This window comes from Leishmania infantum, chromosome 31 (assembly GCF_000002875.2).
Source record: "Leishmania infantum JPCM5 genome chromosome 31".
NCBI lineage: Eukaryota > Euglenozoa > Kinetoplastea > Trypanosomatida > Trypanosomatidae > Leishmania > Leishmania infantum.
The window spans coordinates 1,018,679-1,035,645 of record NC_009415.2 but is presented as its reverse complement, the minus strand read 5'-3'; the positions used below and the strand labels follow the sequence as shown (position 1 = coordinate 1,035,645).

At 58.4% G+C, this 16,967-nt stretch overlaps 4 protein-coding genes across 4 annotated transcripts; all 4 read left to right on the top strand.

The window, feature by feature from the left end:
* Positions 1-69: 69 nt before the first annotated feature.
* PGFS (prostaglandin f2-alpha synthase/D-arabinose dehydrogenase) lies at positions 70-924 on the top strand (the record flags this gene model as incomplete). The annotated part of the gene is made up of 1 exon (XM_001467476.1): positions 70-924. One exon carries the CDS (start codon positions 70-72, stop codon positions 922-924), a length of 855 nt encoding a protein of 284 aa, XP_001467513.1.
* Positions 925-3,104: 2,180 nt separating this feature from the next.
* LINJ_31_2200 (hypothetical protein, unknown function) lies at positions 3,105-6,254 on the top strand (the record flags this gene model as incomplete). Its single annotated transcript, XM_001467475.1, has 1 exon — positions 3,105-6,254. The coding sequence occupies one exon, from the start codon at positions 3,105-3,107 to the stop codon at positions 6,252-6,254; it is 3,150 nt and encodes a 1,049-aa protein (XP_001467512.1).
* A 2,828-nt stretch (positions 6,255-9,082) lies between these two features.
* On the top strand, positions 9,083-11,872 carry LINJ_31_2190 (conserved hypothetical protein; the record flags this gene model as incomplete). Its single annotated transcript, XM_001467474.1, has 1 exon — positions 9,083-11,872. One exon carries the CDS (start codon positions 9,083-9,085, stop codon positions 11,870-11,872), a length of 2,790 nt encoding a protein of 929 aa, XP_001467511.1.
* Positions 11,873-14,135: 2,263 nt separating this feature from the next.
* On the top strand, positions 14,136-16,427 carry LINJ_31_2180 (hypothetical protein, unknown function; the record flags this gene model as incomplete). Its single annotated transcript, XM_001467473.1, has 1 exon — positions 14,136-16,427. One exon carries the CDS (start codon positions 14,136-14,138, stop codon positions 16,425-16,427), a length of 2,292 nt encoding a protein of 763 aa, XP_001467510.1.
* Between the last annotated feature and the right edge of the window lie 540 nt (positions 16,428-16,967).

Sequence of the window (16,967 nt, the reverse complement as noted above, 5' to 3'; positions counted from 1 at the left end):
CGTACACGTGACGCTTCACCTTTGCCTCTCTCTCCCTTTTCCCAAATCGTTGACTGCCACTCTCACAAAATGGCTGACGTTGGTAAGGCAATGGTCACGCTGAGCAACGGCGTCCAGATGCCGCAGCTCGGTCTCGGCGTGTGGCAGTCCCCCGCCGGCGAGGTAACTGCGAACGCCGTCAAGTGGGCGCTGTGTGCCGGCTACCGCCACATCGACACTGCAGCCATCTACAAGAACGAGGAGAGCGTCGGCGCCGGGCTGCGTGCCTCTGGTGTACCGCGCGAGGATGTGTTCATCACGACGAAGCTCTGGAACACGGAGCAAGGCTACGAGAGCACGCTCGCGGCCTTCGAGGAGAGTCGACAGAAGCTCGGTGTTGACTACATTGATCTCTACCTCATCCACTGGCCGCGCGGCAAAGACATCGTGTCGAAAGAGGGCAAGAAGTACCTGGACTCGTGGCGCGCCTTCGAGCAGCTCTACAAGGATAAGAAGGTGCGGGCGATTGGGGTGTCGAACTTTCACATCCACCATCTGGAGGACGTGCTTGCAATGTGCACGGTGACGCCAATGGTGAACCAGGTGGAGCTTCACCCGTTGAACAATCAGGCCGAGCTGCGGGCCTTCTGCGACGCCAAGCAAATCAAAGTCGAGGCTTGGTCGCCGCTAGGGCAGGGCAAGCTGCTGTCCAACCCGATCCTCGCCGCAATCGGCGCAAAGTACAATAAGACGGCCGCGCAGGTGATCCTCCGCTGGAACATCCAAAAGAATCTCATCACGATCCCCAAGTCGGTCCACAAGGAGCGTATCGAGGAGAACGCGGACGTCTTCAATTTCGAGCTCGGCGCCGAGGACGTGATGCGTATCGACGCTCTCAACACGAACTCACGCTACGGCCCCGACCCCGATGAGGCGCAGTTCTAAGCAGACGGCGAGTCGCGTATGCGCCCACCTGTCGCAGCCCATCGGATGATGGAGGATAACTCGCTCTCTCTCTATTCCCGCTGAGTTTTCGTTTCTTCGCATCGCTGGTGTTATCATTCTCTTTTCGTGTTTTTGTGCTTTCAACAAACTCGCGCAACGCTTTCGCAACAAAGAGGGAACCGAATGCCGGCGCCGAGTAGAAAAAAAGGAAAGTGATCCGCGTGTGATCGATGCACATGCCCGGTAGGTACGCGCGCGTGTGGAGAGCGAACCGCGTTTCGACGCGGCATTATATCAGGCTTGTGGCTGCCGAATTTCACGTGTGCGTCTGAGTGTTTGTTAGGTTGGCTGATGTATTTCCGCACGCATGTGGGTGCCACTCTCCCTCTATTTTTTTTTCGTTCGCGATTGGGGGAACGGTGCCTTTCGTGCCTCCCACACCTCTCTCGCTGTTACCAAATAGCTGAACCGACGTCAGCATGCTCAACGCCTTGCGCGCTCCTTTCCCTTCCGGGTCGAACTGCAATATATAACCGGCTAAGCGGGCACCACCACCTCAGCACGCTTGTTGGCGGATTCATGGTTACAGAAACAAGATCCGGACTTCCCACGGAGCGTTAGTGAACAAACTCGTTGATCGAGAAAGAGGACGACACCATCCTTCACCCGCCAAGCCCCTACCCTTCTCTCTGCATGCTCCGATGCCACTTGTCCCGCGACTCTTCACCATCTTTCTCGGCCTTCTCTACCTCTTTGCCCCCTGCACCATTTTTCTGCATGTCGCGCTTTACTGCCGCTCATCGCAGCCCGCTCAATCCGCCATCGGTGCGCTAGTATGTGTATACTGCGTTCTACCTCTATTCTATCTGTATATCACACAAAAGAGTCATTTTTTTCTTTTGTTGATCAGCTTTCACCGGGCCCCAGAGGTACCCGGTGACACGGCGATAAGGTGTCCTGGCGAACGAAAGGAACAGCGGAGAACTTCCGGCCTTTTATCTCGTGCCTTGCGGAGGGGGGGGCGTGTAAGTCCTGATAGGCGCTCCTTCTCTTTCATTTGATTTCTCTCGTCTTTTGCCCATCCTTGTGATATCATCGGCCCGCTTTTCACGCAAAACACCACACCGTAGCGCCGGGGTATGGATGAAAAGGGGGCTCCCCACAGACCAACCGGTTCCTTTCCTTCCTTGCTTGAGGGGCTAGTGCGTGTTTTTGGCATAGCCTTACCTCCGTCGCTGCTGTAAGAGGCACCGCCACACATTGTTCTACTCTTTCTCTCTCTGATCGTCTCTTTGGCTTGGTCGACCGCCCGTGCCTCTGTTCCCGTGTAGATTCCCCTGCCGTGCCCTGCCCTACCCCCCCCCCTTTCCCATCACACCATCGTCACCGCAATCCCGTGCCCGCGTTGTTGGTGCTACTCCCCGACTTCTTTGTTCGCTCGCGCTACGACGTTTTCTTTTGCACCATCCTTATTTGTTCGTGGTCGTCGTTCGCTGGTTCTCGTCGGTCCCGTGGACAGCGTCTCGCCCCCCCTCCCCTCCCCTCCCTCCCTCCCCCCTTCTCTCCTGTGTGTGTGTGTGTGTGTGTGTGCGTTGCTGTTGTTGTGCAGGCATCCATTGATTTCACTTGCTTTGTCCTTTTGCTGTTTCTCTCCGGCTTTTCCGCGTCGGGCTCCTCTTCAGAGTGATCTGCTACGTTGTTTTCGGACTCTGCCGTTCACCCTCTCCTCACTTGCGCTCTTTGCTGCTGTTGTCGTCGCCTCCTCTAGGTAGTTCTTGCTCTTCCCCACCCCCCACCCTGGCCCACCCACCTTTACCAGCGCACGCTCCTTCCCCTGTTTGGTGTTGTTATTGTTTCTTTTTTTGTTGTTCTTCTTTTTTTTCATTCTCGACTGGGCTGGCGCTGTGTGGCATTGGCCCCTCTCCGTTGCCGTTCTCTGCCCGTTCCTCCTTCTCCTGCCACTGAAGGGCGCAACATTGCGGCGCGTTTCTTTTTTTTCGCCTTCTCTCTTTTTTTTCGTGGTTCAACCAACACGCATCGGCGAAGTGCGGCGTGCCATCCGTTTCTCAACGTCATCCCACGCCTAAGCAGTACTCCCTGGCGTTCGAGGAGTCGCGTAGACACACCTCTGTCTCACTCCGCGCCCTCCACAACACAAGCACGGCGGCAGGCAGTCCGCGATGGAGCGGCAGTCGAGCATGATCAGTGCGCCGTTCAAGGCGCATCGTCGCCGCTCTGCCATCACCATCATCGTGCCAGGCGAGGAGACGAACCCGTTTCAGAAGGACAGCGTCAAAACGTCCCACCTGAAGGATCGCAGCACCTTCGAGAGCTTCAAGGCGAAGCCGCGCTGCCCCACTCCCGACTCGAACGGCGCTGCCCACGATGGCGAGCACGTACATGGGCTGCCTACAGGCGCGGGCGCTAGAATGCCGCACCTCAACGGCAGCAATGCCATGGGAACGAAGAACGGGGTTTTGCATCACAGCAAGCCACGAAACACTGCTCAGACGCCAGTGCCTCAAGGCGATGGCACTCCCGCTCTCTTGCCGCAAGTGCCCCCTTCACCGAAGCAGCAGCGACAGCCGCAAAGTCAGGCACTGCGCGGTGCGGTCTCGAATCGACTCGCAGATATGCACCTCTTTCCTCTGGTCCCATCATCCACAGCCACGTCAATACGAAGGGCGGGTGCCAGGCACGAAGTCAACCCAGTCGTCGCAGCCTCTGACCTTTCGCATGCGCCGCTGCTCGGCGCCACCACGACAGAGGACGACGCTACGCGGCGCCTCGGTGCACCTGTTAGCGACATAAGTGACAGCCGCCGTCCCGTCGCCGCGAACAACATCGCTTTCAGCAGTGCGCGTGTTTTGTCCTCCTCCGATGAAGTGCCCCCGCGGACGAGCCGGAGAATTCGCTCCAGCAGTCGACTCCCGCTGCATCCCGCCACCGCCCACGGAGCGACGGCCGGCGTGAGCGGCAACAGCAAAAGCAACAGCGGCGCCGCCCCCACGAGTGCTCGCCCACTGCTAGTCTCCGCGGGCTCCACAGCTCCAAACATGGTCACCACCATCGGTGTCAACGGCACCCGCAGCTGTCTGTCATCCCCACAACTCCCGTCGGCCCCGCCGCTGCAGCCGGGCACCATGTTTAACGCCGCAGCGCAACGGCAATCATTCCCGTCCAGCTACGCAAGCATGCCTTCCGACGCCACGGACTCGTCTCGAGGCGACTATCAGGGCGTCAGTTACTCGAGCCCCAGCCGTCGCTCGACGATGCCACAACCTAGAGTGTCGCACGGCATCAACCTCACGCGTTTCCCGCGCCCGCCTGTCCGGCGTCGGCAGCAAGAGTCGCTGGCGGTCAGCTCAAGGAATGAGATGCGGGAAGCGGAGTCGAAGTTTGAATCCGACGGACTTTTCTCGCCCTTCTCAACGCGCAGCATTAGCGAGCGCGGCTGCAGCGACGACTGCGGCTCCAGCTCGGGGAACACGGAGTACAGTAATTCGTCCTCCGTGGTGGGTGACCTGTCCGTCGTGATCAGCGACTCCGATCTGGCCAGTGCTGTGAGTCTCGCGTCTGCATTCGCAGCACGGGCACCTCTGCGGCAACGCTCAGAGTCGCCGGTGGCTGACCTCTCAAACCTCCTTGCACCAGGCGTGGCAGCCCAAAGTGCCGCCGTGCCCCAAAAGGGATCACCAGTGGCGTCCCCACCGACATCTCCGCTGTCGGATGTCCGCGCTGCCAACGGAAGCCGTTCCAGCAACAGCAAGGAAGCGGCGGAACATCATGCGGATAGCACCAGCTCTGTGGACGTGGCCGATCTCCCATCCACGACAGACTTTCCCGTGCTGATGGAGCCGCCTAGGTTTCTCGCAGCAGCGAGTGAGCGGCAGGGGCAGCCCACGACAGTTTCCAGGCGCCCCCTCAGCCTCAACAGCGGCAGCAAGTCAGTCGATGGGGTACGGGAAGAGCCGAGCGACGCCTCTATCAGCAACTTCGGTCTGCTGCCAAACGATGACAGTACCGCCCCCAACGTCGTCATATCTTCTTCACCGACCACTAAAGCCGCACGGGCATCGCCAATGTCACCGAAGCTCACGCATGTCCAGGAGCGGACGCGTCGCGCGCGCGGCAGGACTGTGCCCTTACCGTCTCCAGTCGACCTGAACAGTCTAGTCTTGTGGAAAGAGAGCGAGCGGTCTGTTCCCTCGCCGCTGGCGTCTTCCTCCGAGCACCGTGCCAACTCAGCCTTGCGATCTGGCTCGACAAAGGGCGGCAGCAGCGGTGGAGGCCGTGCGCATGACGGCGAAGGCGGCAAGGGCAGCGCCGCAGCCCATCTAGAGGCTGATTCGAACCTCCAGGAAACAGTGGCAAAGCCGAATACGAGAACGAGCAGCTGCGGACACACCAGCCTATTCCAGACACACAAACAAAACGAGGACGACGCCGTTGATGCCACGGGCGACTCCACCCTGGAACTGAGCGCATGGCGCACTGGCAGTCGAGGGCCTGCAAGCGGCCCACCTGCCCAGGTCGCACAGGCGGCCTCTGCCGTGGCGTACTTGACAGCAGCCGAGAAGGAGAGGTGGTCCGTGACACAGTCGCTGAGCATCGACGCCGACCTCTTTTCCTTCTCTCAGCTTCCCCCAGAGAAGCGGGGCAGTATGGTGGCAAAGCTGCGAAACATGTTCGAAAGCAGCGCGGAGAAGCATCCGCGCAGCAGCAGCAGTCAAGCGGGGTCGCTGATAGCCACTCCATCACCAAAGGACCAGGGCAGCCCATTGCGGCACGTGAGCTCCGTCAACGGCAGCAACAACGGCAACAGCAGCAGCGCCCCCAAGAGCAGCTCGAAGCGGAAAACAGAAGATGTTTCGAGGAAGGTGCCGCCTTCTTTATGGAAGGAGGTGAGAGGCAGCAGCCAGAGGCCGACATCGCCGCAGTGTCGCAAGTCACCGACAGCTGCTCCGCCGGTGGCGAACTGCAGCTCACCTCTCCTCTTTCCGCGATCTCCCACTGTGGCGACGTCTGAGAAGGGGACTCTGCCGCCGTCAACGAGCACAGTCAAGTCTGGCAGGGTATCCGGTACTTATCCCCAGAGCTCTCATACAGACTCGGACTGCACCGCGGCAGGCAACTCAGCCACACCACCTCCAAGGACTCGCCATGCGAAAATGGATCTGCAGCACGAGGCCTCATCTGTGAAAAACTCTCTCGGCATGTTCTCATACATTTCCCCGCAGGCCAGCGACCCCGGGTTCTCCCTCGCATGCTTCAAGGCCTCTAATGTCTCTGCGGACACCGTAAACATGTTCGACCGCGGCGATTTTTGATGCGCGCTGGAAGGCGCTCACACGCATGAATGTCTCACGTGGGGAGGGAGCGGGGGGCGCGTGCATGTGCTCTCTGCTGTCAACACATGTAGAAGGCGTTGCTCGGAGATGCTTCGCGGAGTAGAATAACTGAGAAACGACGTCTGATTCTCCCTCCTTGTTTCGCAGAGTTGTCTCACGCTTTTTCCTTTGTTTGTCTTCTTTCCTCCCCCCTCCCCCTCCTCCTCTCTGTCCATCTCCTCCATTGTCTCGGGGCCTCCATTTTTGGTCTCTACGTGCACTCATTTTCTCGGCACCCTTTCGCTGCACTTTATGTTTTTTTTTCTTCTTTGCGTACGAATACAAGTATGTGTTTGGTCTTCATCCCCCACACAAACACACGCACACGCCTCTCTCTCTCTTGCACTCTTCTGCGCTGCGTGAAAGACTCAACCTCTTTTTCTTGTCTCTTGCTGTGATTCGGATTCGCCCTACACTCTCACACGGCCTTCATTCATTTCTTTACTCGCCTCTGTTTTTCTTCTCTCCGTCATGGCGCACCTCTCTGGCCATTTTGTTGTGGTCTGTCCCTTGCCCTCATCGCTGTTCCTTTTTTACATTGCCACGCCTATCCAATTCTACTCTTTCTACGGTGTTGTTGTTTTTTGGATGGGGTCTCCTTTTCATGTGCATGTCCCTCCTTGTATCGCCTGCGTGTGTGTGTGTGTCCCCTTTTACGCATCTGTGTGTACGTCATGGCTTTGAGCCTGCATAGTTACTGTCTCCAGCGCAACCTAAAGTGCTCCCTTTCTCACAAGTAGCTCTTCCTACCCCCTCTCGTCGTTGTGGTTGTTACTCTTGTTGTTGCTGCTCACCTATTTGTTTTCAGAAAGGCAGCATCTGCCTCTGCCCCTCCCTCCCCCTCCCCCTGTTTAAGCAATCTCGCTTACCTTCATATCTCCCCCTCCTTCCCTCCCCTCCTTCCCTCCCCTCCCTCCCTTCCCTCTGTATGCGTTTAAGTGGATGATTTGTGTGTATTATACAAGATGATCGACGGCCGCTTTTCTTTTCTGGCTTTCTCCCTATTCAGCCTCCCACCACTGTCCCTCGCGCACATCTATCTAGATGCAGATATATATTTTGTCGCTTGCTTGCTCCCTCCTCCACCCCCTCCTTTCGGATTGTTGTGCTCCTCTCATTGTGTTTGCATGTGCCCAGTCTCTCCTCCACGTGCGTCCTCGCAATGGGGAACTCACCGCTCTTACTTTCCTCACACGCTTTTCTGGATGACTGTATGTGCAAGAGTCATTTGCCGCTTGCCCTTTTTCTTTTCTTTTCGGCCCCTTCCACGCCTCGTTCTCATGTTCCCCGGTATCTGGAGTGCTGGCTTGTGTCATTCCCCAAGCTCCCCCTCTCTGTCTTTCAGCCTCCTTATTCTTCCTCTCCTCGATCTCTCCCGACATATTTGGCAGCATCAGATGTGCCTCTGCTCCTCATTGTCTCCTATGCTCGTTTTCCTTCGTCTGTTCTCCGACTGCTTCCCATGCCCCCCCTCTCTTCTCACCCCACCTCCTCCTTCCACGGCAAGGCTGCGACGGCCTGTGCGCGCAGATGCGCACTTTCCAGCTCCGATTCCGAATTCGCACTCTCGTCCTCCCTCCTCCTTCCGCTTCGCTAGCGCGCCCTTTGCCCGCTCTGCTCGTCGTTTTTTTTTCGCCGGTGTGCACGTCTCCCTCCTCCTTTGGGACGTGGGGGGTAGCGCACCTCCGTGCGTGCTATCTCAGCGTCCACTGCGCCCACTCTCTGCGTGGGGCGGCCAGTCAGCCCACCCACCCCTCTATCCCTGCAAAATGTCGAGCCACTTCTGCCGGTCGCATGGCCTAGTGCCTACGCCGTAGGGGAGGCCAGAGCAATCTACCGCTGCTGATGTCGGCGGTCAGGGCCTGGGTGGCGTTGCGTCGTAGCGGTCTGCGACAGTGAAGACGTATGTGCCCCGTTTATATAATAGGCAAAGTACCGACTTGGCTCCAGCGCGTCTCACCCGTCCCTCACACTGCCTGCTGGTGGAGGGAGGCTGAGCCACCCCGAGGGGGGATGCGCCAGGTGGCGGCCAGCACAGTGGGCGCGGCTGTGAGGCGACCTACTCAGCGGGGGTGTGCAGAGCTCGAGGCAGGGGGTCGTGCTCTCAGATGGCTGAGTTGGCACATGGCTGTAACGCGTGTGTCTACGGATGCTTCGCACCACGCCGATGGGGGCCTGTGGCGGGCCGGGTGGGGGTGTAGAGTGGAGGGTGAACCCATGTTGTATGCCAGCGAAATGGACGCTGGGGGCGAAGAGAAAATAGAAGTGCCGCTGATGCGTGCAGTTCCGCGGTGTCGTCGCTTCTGAATAATGCGGCGAAGAAGTAAGTGGCAATCATGAACTGTCTTATTGCCACGGTTTTGATGCCGTCATGAAGACTTGTCTGGCGGGAGACGATGCGCTCAACGTGTTTCCGGCAGAGTGGTGGGCGGCCTTCTGCGAGACATTGCTTCTGTGCAGCGTCGCCTCGTACGGTTGTTTGCCTGCCGCAGCCCCCGTAGCACAGGAAAGTGCCAAGCCTGTGCACGCGGTCGCTGGACGTCTTTTGCAACGATGACGCTGCCATTCGTTGTGAAACTGCAGACGTTCCCCTCCGCTGAACGCTGCCCAGACGTGTTTCTTCGGTTCTGCCCTGTCACACCTTTTTTCTTTTTCCCGCCTCGCATTTCCTTCGCGCCTCATGAAGTGACAACACAGACCATTGGGCACCATCTCTCTAGTGGCCGTCTGCTTCTTGTCTGTCGCTTCTCCACCCGCGCATAGAGCTCATGCGTGATACTTTCCGTGGTAGCAGCGGACGAGGCGGAAAAGGCAGACGAGGCGGCCGAGGGCGGCAGGGTCGTGGTGGTGGTCGGGGCCCCTCATCATCCAGCCGGCCGCCGGCCGCCTCCCCGAATACGTCAGGAGGAAAAAGAGAACAAACGGAGCACGACGTCGAGTCGATTGTCATTCCCAACGCGTTCGATGCGAGCTTCGCCCATGTGAGCCGGTGTCGTGAGAAAGGGCGCCTCTTCCGTCTCCCTCTGCCTGCTGCTGCTGCTGCTCAGCGCGACTTTGTCGTTGTGGAGCGCACCATCAGTGGAATCGATGAAGTCGTCTACAGCCGACACCGTGATGTGTGGGAGCGTCTACCGCGAGGCAATGCGCGGGTGTACGTAAAGTCTGATTGGCCAAACGGTACCCCCACCTACTCACTCGTGGGTGCTATCGATGGGCTGCGCAAGTTTGGCTGCAAAGACAGCACCTACGGTTACCCGGACGCTGTGCAGACCGTCATTGCCATGGAGGAGGAGAATGGCGAGTGCGGACACCTCTCTGCTTTCGTTGTTCCTCCCGCAAAGAGGGGAGAAAAGTTGACGGCTTCGCAAGCGAGTTGTGACGCCGCTGATGAGGAGGATACCTCTCGTCGTTACTGGGTGATTGGGAGCAAGGATGTGCACATTGTGCTCGACTACGCCGTCTCGGAAGATTGCCTGCACTACTACAGCAGCCTCGGCTGCCGCTTCTCGCAAGTGGTCAAGATCTCTCGGCTTTGGAAAGCGATGCTCGCAGGCGGTGGTGCGTCGTCCAGATGTGGTGATGGTAGTGTTGGTGGATGTGCGCCATCCTCTGCCAATGCCGATGCGCGGGCCGCGGCGTCCCGCACTTTAACACCGGCGCAGGCGCGTGCGTTTCATGAGACGCTGTACAAGAAGATGTGGACGAGCTGCTTCGTGGCCATCTTCTCGGACAGTCAACATCTCATGGTCGACAGTGGTGCCAACGAGCTGCGGTTCTACGCAGTGACGCTGAGCAAACACGCCTTCGAGGCAGCTTGCACAGGGCGCACCGACCTCTCCAGCAACAAGGCGCCAGAGCCGGACGATGGTGACTGTCATGAAGAAACCGCGGATGCGCAAAATGAGGCGCAGCAGCATTCGCGGCAGGACGGCCTCTGTGTCCCCGTGGCAGAGGCCGAGGCACTTTGCGCAGGTGTTGGGCTCGCCTTCTCACGCTACAGCGCTCCGGCCATGTACGGCTCACCCGAGTACGTGCAGCGCGTTCGCACGATTAACCGACGCATCGACTTGGAGGGCTGCGTCATGTACGGCGCCGACGCAAGTGGAAAGGTGGTGCGGCTGTGGAAGGAAAAGTCATACCCATACGCCATGGAGCGCGCCACGCGAGAGGCCGTCACAAACCACAAGCTCAACGGCAATGGCCTCCAGGCGTGGCTCAAGAAGAAGCTAGACCAGCAACAGCCGGAGCTGCGAGACCACCTCAAGGAGTGGGAGGTGAACCGCATGCCCTGGCTCCTGCACTTTGCCGCCTGGCTGCAGATGACTCGGCGCCTCACGCCAAACATGCAGCGCAACGAATTGTTACAGCTTCGAAAGGAATGGCTCTCTCTCCAGAAGGAGTTCCAGACCGCCATGGACTCCGACCCGAAGCTGCGCGATGCGTGTGGGCAGTACCGACCCGATCCGGTGCAGTGGGGCAGCGGCACGCACGATCTGGATGTGATCAAGTTCGTGGGGCCGCAAGGGTGTGGCAAGTCCACCTTGAGCCGTGCCCTCTACGTGCTACTGCAAGCGTCACGGTACCAGCCCCGTTGGGTGAATCAGGACGAGGCAGGCAAGCGCGACAAGTTCCTCGCCTTGCTGCGGCAAGCCACGCAGGCGGAGTCGACGGTGACGCATCTCATAATCGACAAGATGAACCTGGACGCCAAGATGAACCACGACTACGACAATCTACCGCTGAGCTTGACGGTGACGTGGTTTCACCCCGACGGGGAAAAGGCATTGTACGATGTGTGTATCGCCCGCGTGCTCGGCCGCGGGAACGGGCACCGGTCCATCCGTGTCGACCCGAATCTGACGCAGCAGGAGCGCGACGAGAAGATGACGCGCACGCGCTCGTTTGTGCGCAAGGCGGTGCGTGACTGCGAGACGCCAAGGGATCCGCCAGAGTTGGTGCTGGAGCTGGACGTCACCTCGCCACTCAGCGACATGGTGCGGATGATATGGGAAAAGCTGCAGGCCAACGGCACACACACGCTGCCGCCTGTCACGGACGAGGACGTGAACGAGGCGATCAGCTTGGCTCACCAATACGAATCGCATCTTCACAACTTGCCGCGCGCCCCGACTTACGCCTGCATCGGCATAGAGAAACAACAGGATGTAGAGAAGCTACTCGCATTGGTGCCTCCGGAGTTCACTGCAGGGCAGGTGGTGCAGCGCGAGTTCCACGTCACGACAAAGTACTTCGGCGGCGAGATGGACCCCGTGGCATTTGTCACGCTCGCCAAACTCCTCGGTCAGTCTGTCACGCTCACCTTAGAGTCTGTCGTCGCCGATGCGGACGGAGTGGCGATCACCGTGCGCCGCGACGACGCACACTACCCCTGCGCGAACCCCATACCGCACATCACCATCTCGAACCGCAAAGGAGTGCCGCCCAAGTACAGCAACGATCTGATATCCCCCACGACTTACCCGGGCGATCCTGCGAAGAGGAAGGTGTTGCAACTGCCAGCAAACTGCACTGTAATGGGCATCTTTGAGTTCCGATGAGGCGGTGCACGGGTGTTTGTCGCTTCAACGGTGGTCGTGGTCGCTTCTTCTCGGGAAACCATGTAGCCTCCCTCGCTTATATCACACTCTCGTCTCACCCTTTCTCGGTTTGACCCTCTCCCTGCGTGTGCGCACATGGGAATGGGTGAGGCAGGTGTTGCAGGCTGACTGAAAGGATGGAGCACGAGCCAATCCTAATCGGCTCTCGCGCCGTGCAGAGCGCCGCTGCACAACTCCCTCTTGCCGTGTGCTTTTTTTTCTATTACTGGTTTTCTTGCCTTTCTCTCTCTCATGATCGTCTCCCTCTTGTGCGCGCAGCCTTCTCAGGGACAAGTCTACCTCTTGCGCATCGGCACGGGTCTAACCTGTGCGCGCTCGCTGACTTGACACAGTTCGTGAACAAGGCCCCTTCACGTTGCTGATGCTGTGGCCGAGCACTTCGTCACTTCACTGTCAACGTGAGCACTAGAATGCAGCAGTTTCCAGCGCTCAAAATGACGTTGAACATGAATGCGCAACAGCCCCACGCTTGTTTTGCTGCTGAAAGGCAACAGAAACGCTCTCAACACTTGCTCAGCCTCCCTGTTTTCGCTCCTCTCGCCTCTCTCTGACAACACGCGCCCACGCACATATGCATCTCTGCAGTGAAAGGTGCGCTCTGCGGCGCCAATACCCTCCCTCGACGCTCTCCTCGTATCTTTCTTTTATTCTACCGACATATTTGTGTTTGCTTGAGGGAGAGGGGAGGGTGTTGTCTCCCCCTGCGCATCTCCGTGTTCCATTCAACCGCCACTCTCCTCTCCGCCCGGGCATCTTGCTCAGCTCTTCACATCCTATTCTGCTGCACTTGAGTGGCGCATACGTTTTTTTTTTTCTTCTCCATTGTCGAAGGAAACTGAGGCGCGCCTCAGGTCGCTACCGCTAGCCCTCGACTTTACGCGAGACGTTTCACAAACGCGGAGGAGGCGCGAGCAACACCTACAAGCAACGCCTCCAGCTGCCCAGCCACGCAACGTCTGTTTGCTTTTTGTCTTCCCCGTTTTACTTACCCTTTTTCGTTGGCTACTTTCTGTCTTTCGGTTACCTGATCAAGTCATCTCATAACATTCCTGCAGCTCCTTGCGACGCCCAGCCGGAGGCGTGGAGCGGTGCACCGGCGCTTCCCTCACGTGCCTCCTGCAAGCCTTCGCGCCCTCTATTCCCTGGTAGCGTCTGCGGTTTCCCTGCATTGGCGCACTTTCTTTCTCACCTGGAGTGTCTTTAACGCGGCAGCGGCGTTGTCATCAGCCTGCGGTGGGTTGCGTGTGTGCGTGTGTGTGTGCGCGCATATTTATTCTTCTTTCCTCTTTCTTGCTCCTTTCGCTTACGCCCCTCCCATCTTTCCCCCATCTGCACTACTCCGTCTTGCCCTCCCTCAGCCGGACCCTTTCTGCTGCCGACCTCCTCCGTCCCTCCCCCATCGTCTTCCTCTTCTCTCTCTTTCGCCTTACTCTTCCCCCTCCCATCCTCCGACACACACACACTGCTGGTCTCACCCCTCGCGCTTTCACTGGCCCATAACGAGAACACCTTCCGCGCATGCGACCGAGGACGCTGTCTGCGTGTGTGCGCGCCTCATTCTTTACCACTCTCTCTCTCCCTTGGCTCTTTGCACTGGCTTGTGTGCGTTTCTCGTTGAGTATGCGTCGCTTCGTTCTCCCCTTTCTGCCCACCCACTCCCCCCCGCCCATCTTCGGCTCGCGAGTGTACACCGGTCTTCCGCAGACATCGTTCTGTGCCGAATATTCCCGTGCTTTCCTGTCCCTCTTTTGTTTTTGTTTTGCTGACAAGTCTGGTTCGTTGGCTTAGTCGTCGTCCACCCTTCCCTCCTTCCCCCTCCCTCCTCTCCTCCCTCTCGCGCTTTTTTGTCTGCGGTTTGCCTGCGCCTCGTTTTGGCGGCCACGTGTGAGCCATCGCTCCAGTGCGCGTGTCTTTTTTGTTTTTTGTGCGTGGGCGTGGGCGTGCCTTTGCAGCTTTTTTTTTGTTTTGCTCTATTCGTTGCTGTTGTTGTTGTTGTCGCTGCCGTGGTTGGTGTGGCCGATTTTGCTTTGTGGTTTGTGTCCGAGGGAGCGTCTTTGGTTTGTCTTTCGTGGGTGGGAGGGCTGTGCATGCCTCTGATGAGACGCTGCTTGCTGCTGCTGCGTTTCGGTGTGTTTCCTTTTTTTTCCGTGTCTAACTACCTCCTCCTCCCTGCACGCAGGCGACGTTCTACGTGGATCTCACAATGGACACGGCACCGACTACTCTTTTCGTCGTGCTACACAACAAGCAGCGGTACGCCATCCCGGTGAACGCCGCTGGCATCCAAGTCGGTCCCCCAGTGCTCTATCCAAATCCAAATCGCCGCAAGAGAGGCGGCTACGGGCCTGGCACCGTTGACGGGTCGTCACTGAGTCGGCCACCGCTCTCCTCGGTGTCGGAAAGCACAGATAGCCGTCTCTCCTCCACTTCGGAGAGCACCACCCTGCATAGGAGCAGTCGCTCTCGCAGCGACTGCTCCGTGTGCTTCACAGACGCACCGGCCGAAGACGTGAATGACGGCGACCTCGTGCAGTTCTCGACGGCTGCGGCGCTGTGGCTGCAACTACCGCAGCCGTCGATTCTGCGGAAGAGTAGCGGCCTTCTTCATGCCTTGCCGCCGCTCTTCGACTTTGACTACAAGTCGCCGCACACCCCACGGCAGTCTCCGACGGAGCTGAAGCAACATCTACCAGCCTCTTCAGTCAACTCCCAAGGCGACGAGAAGGGCGCGGAGAGCGCCAAGCAGGAGCACTGTTGCACTTTCTGTCCTCGAGTGTCGTCTGCAGCGGCGGTGGCACACCGTCACTTGTTCTCTCCGCCCGCTGCTCACCGCCCACCGAGCAATAACAGCGATCCCGCCTTGCGCTTCGTGATGCACGGAGACATCGGGGATGCAGCGGCGGTGTCGCGGATGGTGCATCAGCTGCCGATGTCCGAAGCCACACACGTAGAGCACTCGCTGGGTGGAGGTTCTGAGGCAACTGCCAAAGCAGCGCCATCGACCCCGAAGCAGCCACCAGCTGTGATGTCCAAGAGCACAGCAGCCTCTGCGCCCCGTCCGCCGCAGTCGTTATTGGCAGCGTTGGAAGCCCGGTCGATGCAAACAGTGGCATCGGATGGGCCCTATGGTCCCACGCATGCCTCTTACCGACGCATTATCCCAGAGTACCAGACTGACAAGGCAGAGGGGACGGCCTCACAGGGGAACGGCAGGGATGAGGCGACCCCTACCGCGCCGACGGCTCGAAAGCCGCTGAAGCATCCTCCCCGCATCAAAGGCGAGAGCACCGCAAGAATACCGCGCACGCAAGCGGCTGTGGTGGAAGACGATAAGGCGAGCCGAATCGCCTCGGACCTCACGCAAGGCTCGTACAGCATCTACTGCATGCCGTCACTAAACATACTCACACCGACGAGCAGAGAGGACAACAGCTGCGACATGAGCCTTCTACCTATGCACGATGCGGTGGCCGGCAAGGAGCCGATCCACCGAGAGGTGCAGCTCTCTGAAATGGAATGCCTCATGGACCGTTACTTCTACGGAGGACAGCCATCGTCGGCCGCAGGTGATGTGCGATCTATCAGTCCGTTGGACAACTACGAAGAGGGCATGGAGAGCAGCGCCATTTGGAAACCGCAGCCACCACACATAGACGACAAGGCGACACCACAGTCGCAGCAGTCAACTGTTGTCCCGAAAGGCACACCAGAGAATGTGCTGTCGTTGCCGAGGGACGCCGCGTATGCAGACTACGAGTACGTGAACCCCTCTACCCCAATCACTGTAAGCGTGTTTGCTGCGCCCTCACCTCTCTCCGTGGAGGGTTTCTCACGCACCTCACTCTACGGAGGTCAGCATGCCGCAGCGCGCGCACTACCATCGCGCGAGGCTCACAACTCGATCAGGGAGAGGGGAAGGTATGCAATGCTGACTCTCCTGCGGCGTTTTGCCTCCACCGGACATCTAAAACCTAAGCCTGCCGTCGCGGCGGAAGAGTCTACCGTGAGTGCCGACTTCGAAAGCAACGAGCACGGAAAGCCGATGGTCAGCGAGTGGCCAAGCTCAACTGAAGCACTGACTTCGTTGACGACCGCATCATCGACTGACACATCTTGCTCAGAAAATGAGAGCCTCCGCTCGACCTCCGTGAGCGACTTCGAGGAGGATGACGAGGACGCAGTCGAGATGGTCAACTCTGTTGAATCTCAATCCCTCAGCAGTCCCGAGAAGAGTCCCTCGCCACCGCAGTCCTCGAAAGGCGTCAAGAATGGGCATCAGTGGCGATGGTCGTCGATTCGAGAGCGTCTGATGCGGCCACTAATACCGGTGCCGTCGGATATCAAAGAGCCGCGACTTCCGAGTTTGCAGAAGTGGTATCGCGCCAAGATCAAGGCTAAAGTGAAAGAGGCTCTTCAGAGTGGCCGTGCAAGCGACTCGAGCGCCACGCTTGATCCCTTGTACCTGTACGACCGGCCCAAGAAGACCATAAAGTGAGTCACTGTCCCATATCTGTCAAGGGGCGAAGTGGGGTTGCCACCATGTGTTCACGCTCGTCCCTGTATTTGCTCTCTTATTTGTTCACTTGTATAACGTGAAGCGCTGCAGCAGCGCATGCGCGACTTTGCCATTTTTGTTGTTGTCTGCTTTGGGGGGTTGCGTTGTGGTGCGTTTATGTGCATGCCATGTCGAAACAATTCTGTTGGCGTGTATGCGCTTGTGTATGCATGTGTATGTGTGCCTGTGTGGGCCTGTGCTCATCTTTTTTTGTCCCCCCCCCGTCCCATTCCGTCTGTGCCCTCCTTCCACATTGCACTGCTGCCACCCTCTCTTGTTGCGTCTTGTACACGTGTGTATGTGTATGTGTGTGTTACACCACTTTTGGATTTTCAGCGGTGCCCTCCTCTATCTGTCTTTCCTCTCTCCCCCTCTTTCTTCGTCCCCCCCCCCTTCCCCCTCTCCCGTCTATGTGGGAAGGTCCTGTTGCTTGTTTCCGTTCTCTTCTCTTGCTTCTCGCCTATGCGTGTGCTCGGCACG